The sequence below is a fragment of the Sus scrofa genome, chromosome 16 (genome assembly GCF_000003025.6).
Source record: "Sus scrofa isolate TJ Tabasco breed Duroc chromosome 16, Sscrofa11.1, whole genome shotgun sequence".
NCBI lineage: Eukaryota > Metazoa > Chordata > Mammalia > Artiodactyla > Suidae > Sus > Sus scrofa.
This window is the reverse complement of record NC_010458.4, coordinates 68,353,031-68,375,226: the sequence shown is the minus strand read 5'-3', so window position 1 is coordinate 68,375,226 and position 22,196 is coordinate 68,353,031. Positions and strand designations below refer to the sequence as shown.

General features: G+C 44.2%; 1 protein-coding gene across 5 annotated transcripts in view; it reads right to left on the bottom strand.

Moving 5' to 3' along the window:
• Positions 1-15,984, bottom strand: part of FAXDC2 (fatty acid hydroxylase domain containing 2) — a 30,726-nt gene extending 14,742 nt beyond the window's left edge. For 2 of the 5 annotated variants that reach the window (XM_021076709.1, XM_005672602.2), the window contains exons 1-4: positions 15,810-15,970; positions 4,494-4,541; positions 2,097-2,188; positions 1,875-1,978 (exon numbers count right to left, since the gene is read on the bottom strand). In XM_021076709.1, the coding sequence (XP_020932368.1) occupies positions 1,875-1,978; positions 2,097-2,188; positions 4,494-4,541 (244 nt within the window). In that variant the 5' untranslated portion in view covers positions 15,810-15,970. Of the gene's footprint in view, positions 1-1,874; positions 1,979-2,096; positions 2,189-2,429; positions 2,587-4,493; positions 4,542-15,809 lie in introns of those variants that run through there. The other 3 variants (XM_021076711.1, XM_021076710.1, XM_003134122.2) reach the window with 3 other exon arrangements.

Here is a 22,196-nt window from a genome sequence, read left to right as displayed (position 1 = left end):
ATAAAAGGAATCCAAATTGGAAAGGAAGGAAGAAGTAAAACTATCACTATTTGCAGATGACATGATGCTATACCTAGAAAATCCTAGAGATGCTACCAGAAAACAGAGCTCGTCAATGAATTTGGTAAAGTTGCAGGATTCAAAATTAATACACAGAAATTGACTGCATTTCGGAGTTCCCATCATGGTGCAGTGGAAACGAAAAAAAAGAAATCGACTGCATTTCTATACACTAACAGTGAAAGTTCAGAAAGAGAAATTAGGGAAATAAGCCCATTTACCGTTGCATCAAAAAGAATAAAATACTGGAGTTCCCATTGTGGCTCAGTGGTTAGTGAATCCAACTAGCATCCATGAGGACACAGCTCGGTTTCCAAGTTGCTGTGGCTCTTGCGTAGGCTGGTGGCTACAGTTCCAATTTGACCCCTAGCCTGGAAACCTCCATATGCCACAGGTGCAGCCCTAAAAGACAAAAAGACCAAAAAAAGAAAAGAAAAGAAAGAAAAAGAGGAGTTCCTATCTTGGCACAGTGGAAATGAATCCAACTAGGAACCATGAGGTTGTGGGTTCAATCCCTGGCCTCACTCAGTGGGTTAAGGATCCAGTGGTGCCATGAGCTGTGGTGTAGGTCATAGATGTGGCTTGGATCTGCGTTGCTGTGGCTCTGGCATAGGCCAGGAGCTGTAGCTCCAATTTGACCCCTAGCCTGGGAACCTCCATGTGCCATGGGTGTGGCCCTAAAAAGACAAAAAGCCAAAAAAAAAAAAAAAAAAGGAAAAAGAAAAAGAATAAAATGCCTAGGAATAAACCCACCTAAAGAGACAAAATATCTCTACTTTGAAAACTATAACATGCTGATGAAAGAAATCAAAGTTGACACAAACAGATGGAAAGATATGCCATACTCTTGGACTGGAAGAATCAGTATTGTCAAAATGACTATACTACTCAAGGCAATCTATACATTCAATGCAATTACCAAGAAAATTTTTTACATGACTAGAACAAAACATTTAAAAGTTTGTTTGGAAGCACAAAAGACCCAGAATAGTGAAAGCCATCCTGAGAAAGAAAAATGGATCTGTGGTGTTGCTGTGAGCTGTGGTGTAGGTCGCAGATGCAGCTTCAATCCAGTATTGCTGTGGCTGTGGTGTAGGCCAGAGACTACAGCTCTGATTGGACCCCTGGCCTGGGAACCTCCAAATGCCACAGGTGCAACCCTAAAAAGACAGAAAGACAAAAAGAAAAAGAAAAGAAAAATGGATCTGGAGGAATCAGGCTCCCTGACTTCAGACTATACAACAAAGCTATAGTCCTCAAAACAGTATGGTATTGGCCCAAAGACAGAAATATAGATCAGTGCAACAAGATCGAAAGCCCAGAATTAAACCCACACACCTAGAGTCAAATAGTCTATGACAAAGGAGGCGAGAATACACAATGAAGAAAAGATAGTCCTTTCAATAAGTGGTGCTGGGAAGAATGGACAGCTACATGTAAAAGAATGAAATCAGAACACTGCCTAATACCATACGCAAAAATAAATTCAAAATGGATTAAAGACCTAAATATAAAACTGGATACTGTAAAACTCTTAGAGGACAACATAGGCTGAACACTCTGACATAACCACAGAAATATCTTCTCAGCTCCACCTCCTAGAGTAATAACAATAAAAACGAAAATAAACAAATGGGACCTGTTTAAACTTAAAAGTTTAGCAATCTTTGGGATTATCACTGACATAAATTTTAAATCCTCATTCCTTGCAATAATAAATTGTGAAGTACCAAAGTAAAGGACAGAATAAAAGAAGGAGAAGTAAGCAATAACCATGTACTCAACCCTAAGCACTAGCGGTCTGGGACTCTTACCTAGAATGAAGAGGGTCCACTCCTTCCCTTCAAATGTAGACAGCAGCCTCTCCCACTGGGCTTGCCAAAAGTAGCCAGAAGCTCCCCAGAATCTCTGAAGATGCCTTAAAAAAAAATTCACTCATGTTTCTGGATGAAGACTGGTGGGCACACAGATCCCTAAATCCATGCTCTGCCCCCTGACTCCTCCGGGCGGCCCCCAGGTTCTGAATTAGAGCTCACCATGTGACTGAGTTCCAGAAGGCCACCAGCAAGAGAAGGCCAGAGCCCAGGATGAAGGCCGTCCTCCTCATGGAGCCCCAGACGTGTCCTTCCTAGAGAGAACAAGCCAGCGTCAGCCCCAGCAAGCCTCCTGCCTTCCCACCCAACTCACTGCCAAGGCCCAGCAGTGAGTTGGAATCTTTAGGATCCCAGTCACGCCAGCAGGAACTTCTGCTGACCTGGTCCTGGCTTGCATGGGAGGCTCTTCCTTATCAAGAGCTCTCAGGCATTGTGCGGGGGGTGTGTATGAAAGTTAGAGCTGGAGGGTGGGGGAGGGAAGAGAGCAAACCTGACCTTGAGTAATTAGCAGGCAGTCTTATCACCCAGAGGACAGGTGAGACTTCCCAGAGATGTGATATCATTACCCGTCGTCTTGTTGAACAGAGATGCCAATATTCTACACATTGGAATCACCTACGAGCTTTTTAAAAATCTGTGTCCAGGCTCCTCCCCAGCCCAATTACATAAGAGTCTCTGGGTGGGGCCTGGGCCTCCCTGATTTTTAAAGCTCCCTGGCTAATTCCAATGGGCAGGCAAGGCTGGGACAGTCATCACAGGAGGACCTGCAGAATCCTTGATAAAAACACAGGGACTTCAGTGTGTTCAAGGGCCAGGCCTATCTTCCCGTCCCCATCACCCTTTTGCCCTTGAAGAGGAGTGTGAATAAACACATGTTCTGACTTGTAGTAATTCCTCTGCCTTGCAGGTAGATTAGCTTGGGCTGCCAGCTGAACATGACGCTGAGCAGGTCTTGGGGCAAAGAACAGCCCTCTGGCAATCCCGGGAAGGTCCTTTTTTTTTTTTTGTTGTTGTTGTTGTTGTTGTTGTTGTGTGTGTCTCTTTTTTTTTTTTTTTGTCTTTTGTTGTTGTTGTTGCTATTTCTTGGGCCGCTCTCACGGCATATGGAGGTTCCCAGGCTAGGGGTCAAATCGGAGCTGTAGCCACCGGCCTACGCCAGAGCCACAGCAACTCGGGATCCGAGCCGTGTCTGCAACCTACACCACAGCTCACGGCAACGCCGGATCGTTAACCCACTGAGCAAGGGCAGGGACCGAACCCGCAACCTCATGGTTCCTAGTCGGATTCGTTAACCACTGCGCCATGACGGGAACTCCCGTGGGAAGGTCCTTCTGTGTCACCTGAAACAGCAGTCATTGCAAGCTGGACGGTCAGCCAGAAGACTCCAGACCTGGAGGAAGTCCCTGGCTGTCAGGTGTGTCACCAGTTCCCATAGTTCCATGGACAGGAATGACAAGCAGCCATTACAGCCTATGTTTCTAAGCCCAGATGGACTGTGCTCATATTTTTTCTTGGGAGAGGCCTGGAGTGGAGGGGTCCCCAGAGCTGTGTGCCTGGGGCTCCTCTCTACCTAGTGAGCTGGGCCACACAGTGTTTAGGGGAAGCTGATCTAATAGGACACTATGTTCAACCCAGACTGGAGATCTGACAGAGCAGACCGTTTTGATTGGACCTATTCTGAGCAACCTGAATCTGTACTGACTCTCCTTCTTACATTACCCTGTCCCACTTTTGATCAAAAGACCAAAAGGAAGTCAGTGAGTAGCTTTCATGGCCAGGGAAAGGTTTTTGAATTATCAGCGTTCTGAGTTCTGAAAATGACCTCTCTCTCTCAATATCTCTCCCTCTCTCTACTCCCTCAAGGGCTGGATCTCCAGGACCACAGGAACTTCTTCTTTTACATAGGCCATTCATAGGTCACCCCGAAGCTTGCAAAACACATGGACTTGAGATGATTCCTGTTTTGAGATTCAAAGGACTGTTTTCATGAGCTTTTCCAGGCTCACTAGGATTCTTTCATTAAAGTTTAATCAAATCAAACTTAGTCCAATTTAAAACCTCAATTTCATGTGTAGGGTTAGATATCTTTTTAGGGATTGTGGTGTTTTCTCTCTCCAGCAGGCTTGGTGCAGGGAGCACAGGCAGGACAAAGATCTCTGTGAAGTGCAGGACATGCGCAGGGAAGTTATCTGCGGTCAACAGCTGGTTCCCCGCCCCAGTCTGGCCTCCAGGGGGCCCTCCTGTCCCTAGAGCAGCAGTGGAAAGGGGGTAATTCTGCAGGCCTGAGGTATGGGGCATTCCAAGGGCCAAGAGACCTTGGTGTGGGACAGCTTTGGGCTATTCAGCTACCTTCAGGCAGGCAAAGGGGCTTCAGTTATAATAGAGCAGCTTGGAGTGATTCTGCTCAGCTACTGAAGTGAGCACTTCACTAACGTTAGTGAAGCTACCCCAGATCTTGTGGGAGGGGTCTGGGATGCTGACAGTGCAGATGTGGAAGGGGCTCCCCCACCCTGCCGGCTGCATTGTCTCTAGTTTGGCGGGTGGGGTGCTGGCATTTACCTGCTTTGGCTTCTCATTGTGTAGTGGCCTTCCAGCTTCTCCCTTCATCTGGAATAAGAAAGCGCAGCTGAGTCTGGATGTCATTTTCACATACAACCAAGGAAGTAGGGGATGGAGAAAGTCAAGGTGAATGACTAGCAGTGATTTTTAACACTGGTTACTCATTAAAATCACCTGGGAGTTAAAAAAACAAAAACAAAAAAACAAAATTCCTCCCCCCCCCCCCGAAAGCAAAAAACCCCACCAATCTCTCTCTGGGCCAGCACTCCAGAGGCCAAGTTGATCTGGGCATCAGTAATACAATGAGGGATGGTTGGCCACAGGATTTTGCCTCTGGAATTGGCTTCCTAAGAGACGAACTGTGACAAATGGCTTTACTCAGTGTGACCCCATGTCATTCAGAAGGAATCTCTGTCCTCTGCACCCCCACTGTACCCTAACTGCCAATGGCCTATGGCTCTCAGGACCCTAGACTCTTCCTTGACCTGCTCGGTTGACCTCTTTTTTGCTTTTTGCTTTTTAGGTCCACAACTGCGGCATACGGAAGTTCCCAGGCTAGGGGTCGAACCAGAGGTACAGCTGCCCGCCTACACCACAGCCACAGCAACGTCAGATCCGAGCCGCATCTGCGACCTACACCACGGCTCACTTACAGTAACACCGGATCCCTAACCCATCCTTGGCTGAGTGAGGCCAAGGATTGAACCCGCATCCTCATGGATACTAGTCGGGTTTGTTACCTCTGAGCCACAACAGAAACTCAAAAACTTCTTTAACTGCCATGAAGTCAGGTTATCACACACATGGGCTGGATTTGGAATGCTGACTGAAACTGAAGCATTATGTAAACTGTTCAATGTGATTTAAACAGTAGGCATGTTTCTATAGAGAAATCGTTAGGACAATTAGCTTGGAATCTAACACTGTTCTCAAGGTCATATCTCAATTGCATCTGTCACTTTCTAGTTATGCGACCTTGGTCAAATAATCTCTGAGCCTCGGCTTCGTGAGAGGTAAAATGTGAATAATAGTGTTTCCCTCTCATGGGATCCCTGCCTGGAGGTGGTAAATGCCATAAATGCCATACAGAGAGCTTGTCCTTCCTTGGGTCTTGGCATGGTACCTGCTTACTGCACGGTAACTGTGAAGTGGGTGAGTGAAGCAGAGGATGTGGTTCACGGGCCCAGCTGAGCCTCAGGAAGCCCTACATCAGTGTCACCCAGGGTTTGCTGCACATCAGATTCCAGGCTACACTCCAAATCAGAATTTTAATGTGGAGCCTCAGAAACGGCATTTCAGACTTGTTCAGAGGTGGTTCTGAGACTCACATTTTTTTTTTTGAGAGAGAAAAAAAAATACGGATTTAATCGGACCTCCTACTTTTCCATAGCAGCATTTATTTATGTATTTTATAATGATTTTTATTTTTTCCATTATAGCTGGTTTACAGTGTTCTGTCAATTTTCTACTGTACAGCATGGTGACATGTATACATTCTTCTCACCTTATCACGCTCCGTCATAAGTGACTAGACATATTTCCCAGAGCTATACAGCAGGATTTCATTGCGTGTCCATTCCACATGCAATAGTTTACATCTATTAACCCCAAGTTCCCTATCTATCCCACTTCCTCCCACTCCCCCTTGGCAACCATAAGTCTGTTCTCCAGGTCCTTGATTTTCTTTTCTGTGGAAAGGTTCATTTGTGCCATATATTAGATTCCAGATATAAATACTATTCAGCCATAAAAAAGAACAAAAGAATGCCATTTGCAGTAATATGGTTGGAACTAGAGACTTTCATACTAAGTGAAGTAAGTCAGAAAGAGAAAGACAAATACCATAGGACATCACTCACTCACTAACATTGAACAGCTGTTGGCCCTGGGCTGTTGGCCTAGTAGATTAGGTTGGCAGTGAGGAGGAGGGCCTTACTGCCAGTCCAGGCTAGTTAGGTTTGTGCTGTGGGTTGGTAAAGGTGATGGTGGGAGAGAGAGTTGAACTGGCCATCAATGGAGGTGTAGGGGCAGGGGTTGGGTCTTGACAATGCCCTTCTCACCTACTCCCAACTCCCATCCCCTGTTCTTGGCTGAAATTGGAAGCAGGAATTATGGATTGTTCAAAACAGGTTACTTCCTTAAGTCTCCCAAACTGGCTTCTCTGCTAAGGTGCCAGCCTGGGATGGTAGTTGGATTTGGTGGGAAGGTGCTTGGGGATTCACTTGCCTTGAGCTGCTGGCCAGCTTGACTTTTTTGTTGAGTATCTACACTTCTTGTTTTATCATAAAAATTTAACTATTGAAAATGTGGTTCTAGTGCATGCAGGCAGACATATACAATATATTAGAAAGTCTGGAAACCAATCTAAAAGTATACATGGGAACTTAGTATAGGATAAAAAGAAATCAGTATCAATGGATCTTGAATGGATGCTGAATCTCCCCCATGATAAGAGAAATGTGAACTAAAACTAGAGTAAGATATTATTTCTCACTCATTAGCATGGCAAAAAGCCAAATGTTTGGCCACATTGCTGAGGCTGAGGGTACTTTAAAATTGTTCTTTTTGGAGTTCCTGTCATGGCGCAGTGGTTAACGAATCTGACTAGGAACCATGAAGTTGCGGGTTCAGTCCCTGCCCTTGCTCAGTGGGTTAACGATCCGGCGTTGCCGTGAGCTGCGGTGTAGGTTGCAGACGTGGCTTGGATCCCGCGTTGCTGTGGCTGTGGTGTAGGCCGGTGGCTACAGCTCCGATTTGACCCCTAGCCTGGGAACCTCCATATGCCATAGGAGCAGCCCAAGAAATAGCAAAAAGACACACACACACACAAAAAAAAATTTATATTTTTTTTAAGTTCCTGGGCCAGGGATCAAAACCTCACCATAGCAGCAACCCAAGCTGCTGCTATGATAACACCAGATCCTTAACCTGCCGCACCATGAATATCTTTGATGGAGTTCCCGTCATGGCTCAGTGGCTAACAAATCCGACTGGGAACCATGAGGTTGCAGGTTTGATCCTGGCCTCACTCAGTGGGTTAAGGATCTGGCGCCACTGCGAGTTGTGGTGTAGGTTGCAGATGCGGCTCGGATCCCATGTTGCTGTGGCTGTGGTGTAGACTGGCAGCAACTACAGCTCCTAGCCTGGGAACCTCCTTATGCTGTGGGTGTGGCCCTAGATAAGAACAAAAAATAAAAATAAAATATATCTTTGTTGACATAGAGTTCACATACAAGTTATCCATTTAAAGTGTACATTTAGGAGTTCCTGTCGTGGTGCAGTGGTTAACGAATCCAACTAGGAACCATGAGGTTAAGGGTTCGATCCCTGCCCTTGCTCAGTGGGTTAACTATCCATCGTTGCCGTGAGCTGAGGTGTAGGTCGCAGACACTGCTCGGATCCCATGTTGCTGTGGTTCTGGCATAGGCTGGTGGCTACAGCTCCGATTAGACCCCTAGCCTGGGAACCTCCATATGCCATGGGGGTGGCCCAAGAAATGGCATAAAGACAAAAATAAATAAATAAATAAGTGTACATTTATATAGCTTTTAATATATTGAGTTATGCATTCATCACTACAATTTTATTATTACTATTATTTTTGTGTGTGTGTCTTTTTAGGGCCACACCCTTGGCACATGGAGGATCCCAGGCTAGGGGTTGAATCAGAGCTGTAGCTGCTGCCGGCCTACACCACAGCCACAGCAACTTCAGATCCGAGCCACATCTGCGACCTACACCACAGCTCACAGCAACGCTGGATCCTTAACCCACTGAATGAGGCCAGGGATTGAACCTGTGTCCTCATGGATGCTAGTCATGTTCATTTCTGCTGAGCTACAATGGGAACTCCTACAGTCTTCATTGTTTTCATTACCCCAAGAGAAATCCTGCTCCCTTTAGCCATGAATTTCCAGTCTCTCTATCCTCCCCCACTCTGCCCCCACATTGGCAACTATTAATCCTCTTTCTTTTTCTGTGGAATTGCTGACTCTGGACATTTCATATAATGGAATAATACAATATGTGGTCCTTTATGCCTGGCTCTTTCACTTAGCATAATCTTTTCAAGGTCATCCATGTTATAGCATGTATCAGTACTTCATTATTTTCTGTCGCCAAATAACGTTCATATGGATATATCATATTTTGTTTATCCCTGCTTCTGTGGACATTGGGGTTGTTTCCATTTTATGGCCATTATGAACCAAGCTATGAACAATTTTTCACAAGCTTTTGTGTTGAGACACATTTTTATTTCTCCTGGATGTATGCCTAGGAGTGGAATTGCTGGATCGTATAGTATCTATAGTGAAGTTTTTGAGGAATGGCAAGTAGTTACACCAATTTAATTCCAAAAAGTAATAGTGTATGAGGGTTCCAGTTTTTCTGCATCCTCACCAACACTATTATTGTCCTTATCGAATAAAACCATAACCTGGGGAAGAGGAGCATTACAGGTCCTGCTATGGGACAAGGATGAAGGACCCTAGATAAAGGAGGCCAGGTGACTTCCCAGAGTTTGTAGATGTCCAAGCCAGGGCCGGGGACCCAGCTTCCAATATCTCTAAGGGTATTTAATTCTTTTGAGCATGATTATGCTTGGCTTTATTATTCTTTTTTTTTTTTTTTTTTTTTTTTGGTCTTTTTATGGCCACATCTGAGGCATATGGAAGTTCCCTAGCTAGGGGTTGAATCAGAGCTGTAGCTGCCAGGCTACACCACAGCCACAGCAATGTGGGATATGAGCTGTGTCTGTGACCTACACCACACCTCACGGCAATGCCGGATCCTTAATCCACTGAGTGAGGCCAGGGGTGGAACCCAAGTCCTCATGGATATTAGTCAGGTTCGTTACACCTGCTGAGTCAGAATGGGAACTCCTGGTTTTATTATTCTAGATGCATGTTTATGAACTTAGGAAATATACCTTCCCTTTGACCCATGTTTCTTACAGAATATTTATGCTGAACAAAGGAAGAGAGGATGGTGATATACTAAGTGCCTTCAAGGGTTTGAGGTGTTAGGACAGCAGAGGAAGGCGGTAAGATGGTCACCATCTCCACTGTGAATTCTACCACAGCAGAAGGGATATAGTCAGCTCAGAGGAAAAGCCTGTCAGGGAAAATTGCTGGGACATTTGATACCCAGACAGGGAGGCAGCCTTTAAGAAAAGGTATCAGAGAGTTCCTGCATTGGCTCAGTGGAAATGAATCTGACTAGTATCATGAGGATGCAGGTACCATCCCTAGCCTCGCTCAGTGGGTTAAGGGTCCAGCATTGCTGGAGAGAGAGAGAGAAAGGAAGGAAGGGAGAGAGAGGAAGGAAGGGAGGGAGGGAGAAAAGAAAAAAAGAAAAGGCATCAGAATGTTTGTTGTGATGTCAACCCAACCCCTAGGGGAGTGGATTTCAGCCTCACTATAGAGCCCCCACCCCAGCCCCTCTCCCACCACCCCCACCCTCCCAGGCCCGCTGCTTTGCCTCCTCTGCTCCCACCTGTAGCTCTCTGTGTTGCCTGGCAGGCAGCAGGAGAACCTGTTTTTCCACCTCATTGTGAAGGAAGAGTGAAGCTGTAGGCCTTTACTCCCTATTCTGACCCAGGGGCACAGTCAGGATTCCTTTGCTTACTTGAGTGTTCTGGGTGTTTTGTGGTCGTGTTGTGTACCACCCGAGGCTTCCAGAGGATAGCTGTACAAGCATTCCAGGAGACGTCTCAGCCCCAAACTATGGTAAACACTAGTCTCCCACATTGCTGATATAGATGTTCCTTAGTAACCTGACTTTATAAGGATTCCCAAGAATTCTCAAGAATTCATTTTTTTTTTTTTAATGGCCGCACCTGCGTCAATGGACGTTCCCAAGCTAGCCATCAAATCCAAGCTGCAGGTTGCTGGTCTACACCATAGCTCACGGCAACGCTAGATCCTTAAGGCACTGAGCAAGGCCAGGGATGGAACCCACATTGTCATGGATACTAGTAGGGTTCATTGCTGCTGAGCAACAACGGGAACTCCCCCCAGATTGCAGTTTAGCATATCAAGGAATGCTAAGTTTTAGTTGTATCATACTCATTAAAAAAAAAAATCAAGATAAATGTAAGTCTGCCACACAAATACCAAAAAGTGCCATTGAAGATATTCTTTACTCTGTTATTTAGTTCCCCCCAGATGGTAGTGCACTTGTTATGAGGATGCAGACGACAAACTGTTATAGAGAAATTAGTGCTCAGAGTCTTCCTCTTTGGAAGAAGTGGTATGCTTACTTGTGGAATGCAAAAAGTTAGGCAATCCATTTTGGTTCTCCCCACCTTTTCTGCTTTGGTTGCCTGTTAAGTTCAGATTTAAATTTAATGCTCAATTACACATCTCAGGATTGTTTTTCCTATTTTATAATCCAGTATATAAAAAATGATGTATGTCCAAGGATGTTGTGACATTGTTTTTAATGGCTAAAGATTGGAAACAACTTAAAATCTGTCATAAAGGGTGGGTTAAATAAATTATAGTACGTTTAGTAACGAAATATTCTATAACCATGAAAGAAATAAGTCAGTCTTGTGTATACTTTCCAGAACTCTTGAGAAAAGCAATATGTGGAACATATGCGAGTGTGTATGTGTGTTTGTGTGTGCTGTTTATGTATGCACATAATAATCCATAAAGTATTAGACTATTGCTGGAGGAATATCCAAGGACCTGGTTACAGTGGTGGCTTCTAGTGTGATAATTGGGTGGCTGAGGGATAAGGTAGAAGGAAGGCTTTTTATCATGTGCCTTATTTTCTGCTTTTTGAATTTTGTACCATGAGTGTGTGTGTGTGTATATATATATATATATATATATACACACACATTTTTTTGGTCTTTTTGTCCTTTTTAGGGCCACAGCCATAGCAATGTAGGATCAGAGCCGTATCTGCGATCTACACCACAGCTCATGGCAATGCCGGATCTTTAACCCACTGAGCAAGGCCAGGGATTGAACCTGCAACTTCATGGTTCCTAGTCAGATTCATTTCTGCTGTGCCATGACGGGAACTCTGAGTATATTTTACTTATTCAGAAAATTATAGAAACATTAAGAAATTAAAAAAAATTCAGTGCCCCTTCATGGGAAATATTTCACTGAAGATTCATAGAGTATTTTGCAATAGTTTAAATCATATTAATTTTTGGAGTTCCCGTCGTGGCGCAGTGGTTAACGAATCCGACTAGGAACCATGAGGTTGCGGGTTCGGTCCCTGCCCTTGCTCAGTGGGTTAATGATCCGGTGTTGCCGTGAGCTGTGGTGTAGGTTGCAGACGCGGCTCGGATCCCGCGTTGCTGTGGCTCTGGCGTAGGCTGGTGGCTACAGCTCTGATTGGACCCCTAGCCTGGGAACCTCCATATGCCGAGGGAGCGGCCCAAGAAATAGCAAAAAGACAAAAAAAAAAAAAAAAAATCATATTAATTTCAATTCCTCAAGGGCTTTGAGAAGTTTTGGCCTCCCCTAAACTTTTATGGCAATTTTCCTATGCTCATTTTTCAGCATAAAAAGATCCATAGCTTTCCTTAGATTATTAAAAGTGACTATGATAAGGACCCTGTTTCTTCTTTTTCTTTTTCTTCTTTTTTTTTTCTCTAACAATTTTACATGGTCCAAAAGCAAAGCAGGAGTTCCCATTGTGGCTCAGTGGTAACCAACCTGATTAGTATTCATGAGGATGCAGGTTCAATCCCCGGCCTCACCAGTGGGTTAAGGATCTGGCATAGCTGTGAACTCTGGTGTAGGTCACAGATGCAGTTTGGATCCTGAATTGCTGTGTCTGTGATGCAGGCCAGCATCTGCAGCTCCGATCCAACCCCTAGCCTGGGAACTTCCATATGTTGTACCTGCAGCCCTTCAAAAAAAAAAAAGGCGAAGTAATAGCAGCAAAGCACCACTCTCTGTGGCCCCAGTCAAAATAGTATGAAAGGTATGTGTCATGGTTTCTAATTAGTTTTTCTTCCCCTAAAGCTGTGTATGTTCTGTTGTACATACCTTTTTTTTTTTTTTTTTGGCTTTTTAGAGCCATGCCTGCGGTATATGGAAGTTCCTATCCTAGGGGTTGAATCAGAGCTGTATCTTCTGGCCTATGCCACAGCCACAGAAACATGGGATCCGAGCTGCATCTGCGACCTACACCACAAGCTCAAGGCAACGCTGGATCCTTAATCTGCTGAGGAAGGCCAGGAATTGAACCGGCATCCTCATGGATACTAGCTAGATTTGTTTCCACAATGGAAACTCCTATATACTCTTTTATTAGAAGCTATCCCAAACTCTTTTGAGACAGAGGCTGGATGTAAAGTATTAACCAGCTATTAAAATTAACAAGAGGAGTTCCCGTCATGGCGCAGTGGTTAACGAATCCGACTAGGAACCATGAGGTGGTGGGTTCGATCCCTGCCCTTGCTCAGTGGGTTAACGATCCGGCATTGCTGTGAGCTGTGGTGTAGGTTGCAGACGCGGCTTGGATCCAGCGTTGCTGTGGCTCTGGCGTAGGCCGGTGGCTACAGCTCCGATTCGACCCCTAGCCTGGGAACCTCCGTATGCTGTGGGATTGGCCCAAGAAATGGCAAAAAGACAAAAAGACCAAAAAAAAAAAAAATTAACAAGAGAGACTAAGTCAGCTGTCAGTACAATGTAACCTTAACCCTGGGAGGAGGCAGCTCTGTCGATTCCACAAGGCAAGGTGCTGATGCCCACAGTGTCCATGTCACGGAAACTGAGTTTCACTGAGACTGAGAGATTAGGCGCTGATACTGAAGTTTGACCTTGGAACCCTTTGCTCCATGTAAGTCTGCTGGCCAAAGGGAAAGTAACTTTATCTTCTGGTGATAGGAATGTCCCTTGGCTGCAGAAGTCACAGCATTTATCTGTTGACATCTGATTTCATTAGAAGCAATGAAGCATTTTGTAACATGCCATTTGTTCTTTGGCTAAGCCAATAGGCCGATAAGCTGATTTCCAAGATATTTATTCCTCTAAACTACACAGCTGCAACCTTATCATTCTTCTGAATATTTTATGCCAGGGCAGCTTGTTTTCTGTGCCTATGTCAGTAGACTTGCTTTCAGTTTTAACTGCACAGAGTCAGTCGGAAGGGTTCTAGGAGAAACCCAACCACGGTGAGTAGATGTGTCTTCACCAGGAGAAGTTCCTCAACATTGTTTGCCAGTCATAGTGCTCAAGTTAGACGTTTTGGTGAGGAAAATCAACAACAACAGTTATCAACTATTTACTATGTTAAGGTACTATAATCATTACCTTTTAATGATGCGTCCTTTTTCTCTTTTCAAGTCTCCAATTGAAGAACGAGAAGTGGTCTTAACTGCTCATCTATTCTTTTTTTTTTTTTTTTTTTTTTTTTTTTTTGTCTTTTTGCCATTTTTTGGGCCACTCCCGAGGCATATGGAGGTTCCCAGGCTAGACGTCTAATTGGAGCTATAGCCGCTGGCCTACCTATGCCAGAGCCACAGCATCGAGGCGGAATCTGAGCTGCGTCTGCAGCCTACACTGCAGCTCACAGCAACATCAGATCCTTAACCCACTGAGCAAGGCCAGGGATTGAACCTACAACCTCATGGTTCCTAGTCGGATTTGTTAACCACTGAGCCACTATAGGAACTCCTGCTCATCTATTCTGATGCACTCATTTTCCACTTGAAGAAATGGAGGCATAGAAATAATCATTATTACACAGCTATTTAGTGGCAGAACTTGAATTCAGTGCTAATATGCCAGCTGAGTTAGCCAAAGGTATAGAAGGTGCTGATGTCAGTGAATACATGGGGGGCATTGGAATTGTAAAGGGGTGCAAAGGAACAAGGTCAGCCTCTGTTAGCCACAAATAATGGATTGGATATTGTGGATGTGTTTGTGTGTGTGGTTTTTTTATTTTTTATTTTTTTTAATTCCAAAGGTAAAATAGAGAATGGCTTTCTAAGATATTAATCATTCTTTTGAGAAATATTTATTGTGTGCTAGATACAATGCTAGCCACAGGGGATCCAAAGATGAATAGACCTACTTCTTGGCTCTGTTTAGTAGCATAATAGTATAACTTTGATTTTTCTAAGGGAGAAAGTATGTAGGAGGAGAATATGAAGTAACATTTATGTTACGATATTCATTCAAGACAATGAAATGCATGTAGAAAAGAGTTAAACTCCAAGACAAAAATGACTCTCATTTACCTCTGGAATTAAAAAATGTCTCTGGACAGTTTTATCAGTGCTCCCTTCGCAGCTTTTGCAGTGGGTACTTAAAGACTCTTTTTGAGTTAACTGCCCCACTTGACTGCATGCTCATGAGGCTGAAAGCCTGCCTGTTTTATTTACTGTGAGATCCACAGCACCAAACACAAGCCTGGTTTGTAGCAGATACTCAGGAAGTTTTTGCTAAATAAATGAAAGAGGAAAAGAAGACTTGCTTTTTGCCCTCAGAATGTGTCCAGCACTGGCTCTTGAACATTTAAGCACCTGTCCCTGCACTACTTTCTAAAGTCAGAAGCTAATGAGCAGAACATTTGCTTTACTAAATTGAACTGAATCTTCATATCCCAACCAGAGAAATGTAGTTGGAATTGCATATGAAACTGAAGCAGCCTACAAGTCTGTCTTGTCTTGCTTGCCTCAGCCTCTCAGGACCTGTATGAGCACCCTGAAAACCACGGGTCCGTTGCTCACCCCATCTATGCACACTGCATTCCCCTCACACAGTGACCTCTGTGGGTGTCTCAGAGGTGTACCACACTTACTTAGAGGTAAGTCTAGCACCGAAGAGCTGTTGATAAATCCCTCTATGTTGCATCAAAACAGCTTTGGTATGGTTGTCCATCTCCTAGCCCACACATCTATCTTGGGTCCTTGCAATTTTAAGTCTTATAATTAGCCCCATCCCTTCCAGGTGACCCCAGCAAATTAGAGAGGAGAAGCAATTCAACCACAGTTGCATCCTGGCAGTCTCTTCCAGTTCAGATTTTCAAGTTCTGACTTGGGACTTTTTAAGCCAAACCCAGTCCATTTGACAGAATTACCTGTCAAATGCTAGAAAAACAAGACTACAGAGGAGGTAGATGGTGCGCACACAGGCAGAGGACATTAGTGAGCTATGAAGGGAACTCTGTGTACTAACGTAACATCCCAGGACATTGTTCAGAGGCACATGTCACCAGTACTGTAAGTGGAGAAGACGGAAAGGTGGTAGAGGGAAGAAGGGTGAACTTTAAATGAACTTGGACACATCCTGACCTTGGTGACCAGCTTCTCTGCGTGGCTTCCCAGCTTGCACTCACCTCTGCAGTGGACTGTTTCCCAGCACCTCCGAGGTACCGCTTTCTCTTCCTCCAGCCCCTGTGTGAGGTGCTGCCCTGTTGCTGAGCTGCTGCTGCCTCACCCTGTTAATACACGGGTGTGCTGGGATCCTGGCCAAGGTGATCATGTTACAGCAGCCAACTGGCTCTGGCCAGGCACGTGACAAGAGAAAAAAATTGGGTCTGTTTTGACTGGAAACAAAAACACCTTTTTGCCAAAGGACATCTCCTGAAAGCCAAGAGGAAATGTGAAATCTAAACCAGCACTGGAAAAAGCGCATCGGCTGAACTCTGGGCTTTTTTCCTTCTTTTCAAAAAACTTTCTTCATCTTCCTCAACTTAAAATGTTGCTGTCCTGTAGGAGGCACTTTTGATAAGAGACGTGGGTATCAGATAATGTTGAAGAGTGGAAAGTGGGCAGTTCAAGTGGATAGAAAGGTTCCATGGACTGGAGGACCTCATTTCCTCATTTTTGATTCTTTTGCTGCTGAGGGCAGCCAAGGGAGTAGCATCAGCTACTATGGTTGAGTCTAGATGCAGGAAAGTAATACCCAGAGAGGTTAAGTTTATACTTCGAAACAGGGGAAATTAGAATACAGGATGACGCATGATGTGAAATTGTGATAACTTTGGGAAAGAACTGAATTTTTAAACTTTCTAAGAATTATTGCTATTTTTAGAGGTTGAATTATTTTAAAAATATTTTATTGAAATATAGTTGATTTACAAGATGTGTTAATTGCTGCTATACAGCAAAGTGTTTCAGTTATACACACATACACACATAACTTTTCATATTCTTTTTCATTATGGTTTATCACAATATACTGAATATAATTCCTTATGCTACATGGTAGGACCTTGTTGTTTATCCATCCTTTACATATACTAGTTTGCCTCCGATAATCCCAAACTCCCAATCCTTATCTCCCTCCTGGCAACCAGAAATCTGTTTGTCATATCTGTGAGTCTGTTTCTGTTTTGTAAATATGTTAATTTGTGTTGTGTTTTATTTTTATTTATTTTTTATGGCTGCACCTGTGTCATATGGAAGCTCCTGGGCTAGAGGTCAAATTGCAGCTGCAGCTGCAGACCTATGTCACAGCCACGGCAACGCCAGAACCATGCTGCATCTATGACCTATACCACGGCTTGCAGCAACCCCAGATCCTTAACCCACTGAGCGAGGCCAGGGATGGAACGGCGACTATGTTGGGTTCTTAACCTGCTGAGCCATAATGGAAACTCCTATATTGTATTTTAGATTCCACAGTTCATTCTTTTTTATGGCTAATATTCCATTGTGTGTGTGTGTGTGTGTGTATACACACACCACATCTTTGTCCACTCATCTGTTGATGGACATTGAGGTTGTTTCCATGTCTTGGCCATTGTAAACAGTGCTGCTGTGGACATAGGGGTGCATGTATCTTTTTGAATTATAGTTTTATCTGGATATATGCCTACCCGGGGGTGGGACTGCTAGATCATATGGCAATTCTATCTTTAGATTTTTGAGGAACCTCCATACTGTTTTCCAAACTGGTTGCACCAATTTACATTTCCATCAACAGTGCAGTAGGGTTCCCTTTTCTCCACATCCTCGCCAGCATTTGTTATTTGTAGACTTTTTAATGATGGCCATTCTGACTGGCACGAGGTAGTTTTGATTTGCATTTTTCTAATGATTAGCAATGTTGTGCATCTTTTCATGTGTTTTTTGGCCGTCTGTATTGTCTTCTTTGGAGGAATGCTTATTTAGGTCTTCTGCCCATTTTTCAGCAGGGTTGTTTGTTATTGAGTTGTTGCAAACATTTTTGATCACTATATGCAGAAAATTCTTTTCTGTTTTCTGTTATTCGTATACTAATTGCTTATACTTACTGATAACTAATTATCATGTAATTGCTTACACTAATCTTCCCCCTAATCTTTCCTGGTCTTGACCACTACCCACTACTCTGCTTCTGGTTCTTTTCTTTGAACTTTCTTTTTTTTTTCTTTTTGGGATGCACCTGCAGCATATGGAAGGTCAAGGGCCAGAGCCACGTCTGTGTTCTAGCCACAGCTTCGGCAATGCTGGATCCCTGACTCACTGCACTGGCCCTAGGAGCAAACCAGCAATGCCCACTGAAAAGCTGGATCACTAATCCACTGTGCCACAGCAGGAACTCATGTTTCTGAACTTTTTTTTTTTTTTTTGAAGGGCTGTACCCTCGTCATATGGAGGTTCCCAGGCTAGGGGTCGATTGGAGCTGTAGCCACTGGCCCACACCACAGCTCACGGCAACACCAGACCTATAACCCACTGAGCGAGGCCAGGGATCGAACCTGTGTCCTCGTGGATACTAGTCAGATTCATTTCCGCTGAGCCTTTCTGGGAACTCCTCTGAACTTTTTTAGCTTACGTGAGCAACATTCCCTAGAGTAGCAGGTAACGTTTTTTGTAACCATGTCAAATAGAAGCTTTATGTGTCTCCATGGCACTAGTAATTCTGGCACACAATAGCTCCTCAGTGGAGTTTGCACAAATGAGAATCTCCCTGGTCCTCTGGGTTTTCTCTTCTTTCTATGTCTGAGTCTCACTCAGCTTTCTTGTTATTTCAAGGTCGTATAAGATGGCCCCTTCCTTGGCTGATCTCCTTTAAGGGGAGGAGAGGTCCTGAGATCCTGGAAGAAGGTAGATCTGTGTTCAAATTGAGCTCGGCCACCCACCAGCTTTGTAACCTTGGTCTCTCTTAGTTTCCTCATCTGTAAAATGAAGGTTTGGATTAGTGGATCTCTGAGGCCCCTTCCAGTTCTCATGGAGTTGAGATTTATGATTTTGTGTGCCAATTATTCTGAAATATATCCTGTAGCCTACACTCACATAACAAACACATCTAGTTAGAAGCTTCTGAGCTATTTTGAAGTCTTTGGGTCCTATTGCTCCTAGAACATTACAGAATGTTACAGAATTTCAAAATAAGATTCTCAATACTGGTCTCACATGCACAGAAAAGAATCACAGGATTTTTTCGAGAAATGGATTTGTTAACATTCACACAAAAGGAGAGAGACAGAGAGCTAGAAAAGAGAGCTTTAGAAGTAACCAGAGTCCCAAAGTGAAAGCTTCATCTGTATTAATATGCTTTCCTGCTCTCTTTCCATTGGCCTATATTTCTATTTGCCTTATTCTGTACAGACAGAGATCAATTTTCTTCTTTGTAAAGTACTGAATATTCAGTTAGCAGCCCTGAAGTGTTTCACAATAATAATCAAAAGTAGTAGTTGTGGGTCTCCCATTGTGGCCCAGGAGGTTAAGAATCTGACTATCCATAAGGATGCCTGTTTGATCCCTGGCTTTGCTTGGTGGGCTAAGGATCTGGCATTGCCGCGAGCTGTGGTATAGGTCGCAGATGAGACTCAGATCTGGCATTGCTGTGGCTGCAGTGTAGGCTGCAGCTCTGATTTGACCCCTAGCCTGGGAACTTCCATATGCTGCTGGTACGGCCCTAAAAACAAAACAAAACAAAACAAAAAAGTAGGAGAGGCAACTAAGTATTAATCAGAATCACCTAGTAAAATCACCTAAGTCGTCACCCAATAGGTATAGGCAACATATTTACCATGCCTGGGAAAAGCTAGCTTGCTTTTCTTACCAAAAATTAAAATGTCTCTGCCTTTACTCCATTCTTTGCCCATGCATATCAAAGCAGTCTTTAAAAACATAAATCAGGAGTTCCCGTCGTGGCGCAGTGGTTAACGAATCCGACTAGGAACCATGAGGTTGTGGGTTTGGTCCCTGCCCTTGCTCAGTGGGTTAACGATCCGGCGTTGCCGTGAGCTGTGGTGTAGGTTGCAGACGCGGCTTGGATCCCGAGTTGCTGTGGCTGTGGTGTAGGCCTGTGGCTACAGCTTTGATTCAGCCCCTAGCCTGGGAACCTCCATATGCCGTGGGAGCGGCCCAAGAAATGGCAAAAAGCCAAAAAAATAAATAAATAAATAAAATAAAAACATAAATTGGATCAGCTCATTCCTGTGAGTAAAATCCTTCTGGATTTCCTGGTGGACTTTGAACAGAGTGCAGTTTAAAGTCTCCAAGCCCTTGACTCACCTGGCCTCTGCTTTCCTCTCCAGCCTCCTCTGGAGCCACACTGCCTTTGCTCCACCTCTCTGCAGCCACCCTGCCCTCCTTTCACTGCCTCTAACACACACATTCTAATCCTCTGCCTGATCTTAATCTACTGCTCCCAAATCCTCATGCCTGCTTCTTTCTGGCTGTGTCCTTCTTATCCCTTTTCATCTCTGCCTAACTGCCACCTTCTCAGAGAGGCCTTCTTTGACCTTTAAGTAACTGCCCAGATCGTCCCTCAATCCAGTTATTGTCTGTGATTTTTACCTCATTAATTTCCATCATGAGAGCTCTCAAAATTTCCCATTATCCTTTTATTTCTTACCTGAATGCTGGCTCACTTGCTGTATTGCCAGCCCCGCCACCACAGGTGCAGCACACCAGACCAGGAACCATGCCTGTTTCATTCAGCAGTGCATCTGCCAGGACCAACATGGCACCCTGCTCACAGCAAATGGATCACAGACACAGCTGACGGGATGAACATCTAATCCAATCCCGGACTGGGAATCAGAAGACTCAAATCCTGGTCCTATCTTTGGGAACCAAGTGACCCTCAATTATTATTATTATTACTATTATTGTATTTTCTAGGGCCACACCCATGGCATATGGAGGTTCCCAGGATAGGGGTCTAATTGGAGCTGTAGCTGTGGGCCTAGGCCACAGCCACTGCAACACATGATCAGAGCCACGTCTGTGACCTACACCACAGCTCATGGCAATGCCGGATCCTTAACCCATTGAGCAAGGCCAGGGATCGAACCCACAACCTCATGGTTCCTAGTCAGATTTGTTAACCACTGAGCCACAATGGGAACTCCGAATTATTTACTTACTGTGAAATTAGGGGAATATATTAGTTAGAACATTTTTTATTTTTATTTTTTTTGCTTTTTGGCACCGCACCTACAACATATGGAAGTTCCTAGGCCAGGGGTTGAATTGGAGCTACAGCTGCTGGCCCAAACGACATGCACAGGAACTTGGGATTTGAACCCCATCTGTGAACTACACCACAGCCCATGGCAGTGCTGGATCCTTAACCCATCAAGTGAGGCCAGGGATTGAACCTGCAACCTCATGGATCCTAGTTGGGTTCGTTAACCGCTGAGCTACGAAGGAAACTCCTAGTTAGATCATCTTGATGAAACTCTTCAGCTTTGGAAGTCAGTTTTATGATTATTATTGGTAGATTTTGAAATGTTATTTTAGTAGACTCTAGGGGAGAAGGAAAATTAAATGAGTTACAAATAAAATAATAGGATATCTATTTCTGGATTTTAAAAAGTGAACTTTTGATTTTAAAAAATGAACTCTGATCTTTTTCTTTCTTTTTTTTGGTCTTTTTAGGGCTGAACATGAGGCATGTGGAGGTTCCCAGGCTAGGGGTCCAATCGGTGCTATAGCTGCTGGCCTACGCCAGAGCCACAGCAGCACAGCATCCAAGCCTTGCTGCAACCTGTACCACAGCTCAAGGCAACGCCAGATCCTTAACCGCTGAGCAAAACTAGGGATCGAATCCGCGTCCTCATGGGTGCTAGTTGGGTTTGTTAACTGCTGAGCCACGACGGGAACTCCCTGAACTCTGTCAGAGATCAAAAGTTTTTTCAGATTGTAATCAGAAGACCGAAATAATACTTAAATGCTTAGTCATGGAACATGATCTCTGCTTTATATTTACGAGAAGTTTGACGCTCTGTTGATAATTTTTAAGTCAGAAGGTTTTTCTGTAACACAGGAAAAGTGGGGACAACATATTTCAAAAGCTGGAAGTTAATTCCACCAATGCCAAGGAAAAAAGCCAGCTGGGTGCACTCTTCAGTTGAATGTAAAGATATATATATGATCTGATAAAAAAACAACATTAAATAAGGCGACTGACCCTGGCTAAGCTTGAGGCCAAGGGCACTGTAACAATGGTATTACTCAATTGATAGGCATCTAGGTATGTCAGCATTACTCTAAGGAATGTAAAGAAGTTTGAGGGGAGCGTTCCTGTCCTGGCTCAGCGGAAACAAAACTGAATAGCATCCATGAAGATGCAGGTTCGATCCCTCGCCTTGCTCAGTGGGTTAAAGATCTAGCGTTGCCAGGAGTTGTGGTATAGGTCGCAGGTGTGGCTCAGATCCTGCGTGGCTATGGCTGTGGTGTAGGCCAGCAACTACAGCTCTAATCTGACTCCTAGCCTGGGAAACTCCATATGCCAAGGGTGTGGCCAAAAAGAAAAAAAAAAAAAAAAGAATTTTGAGGGA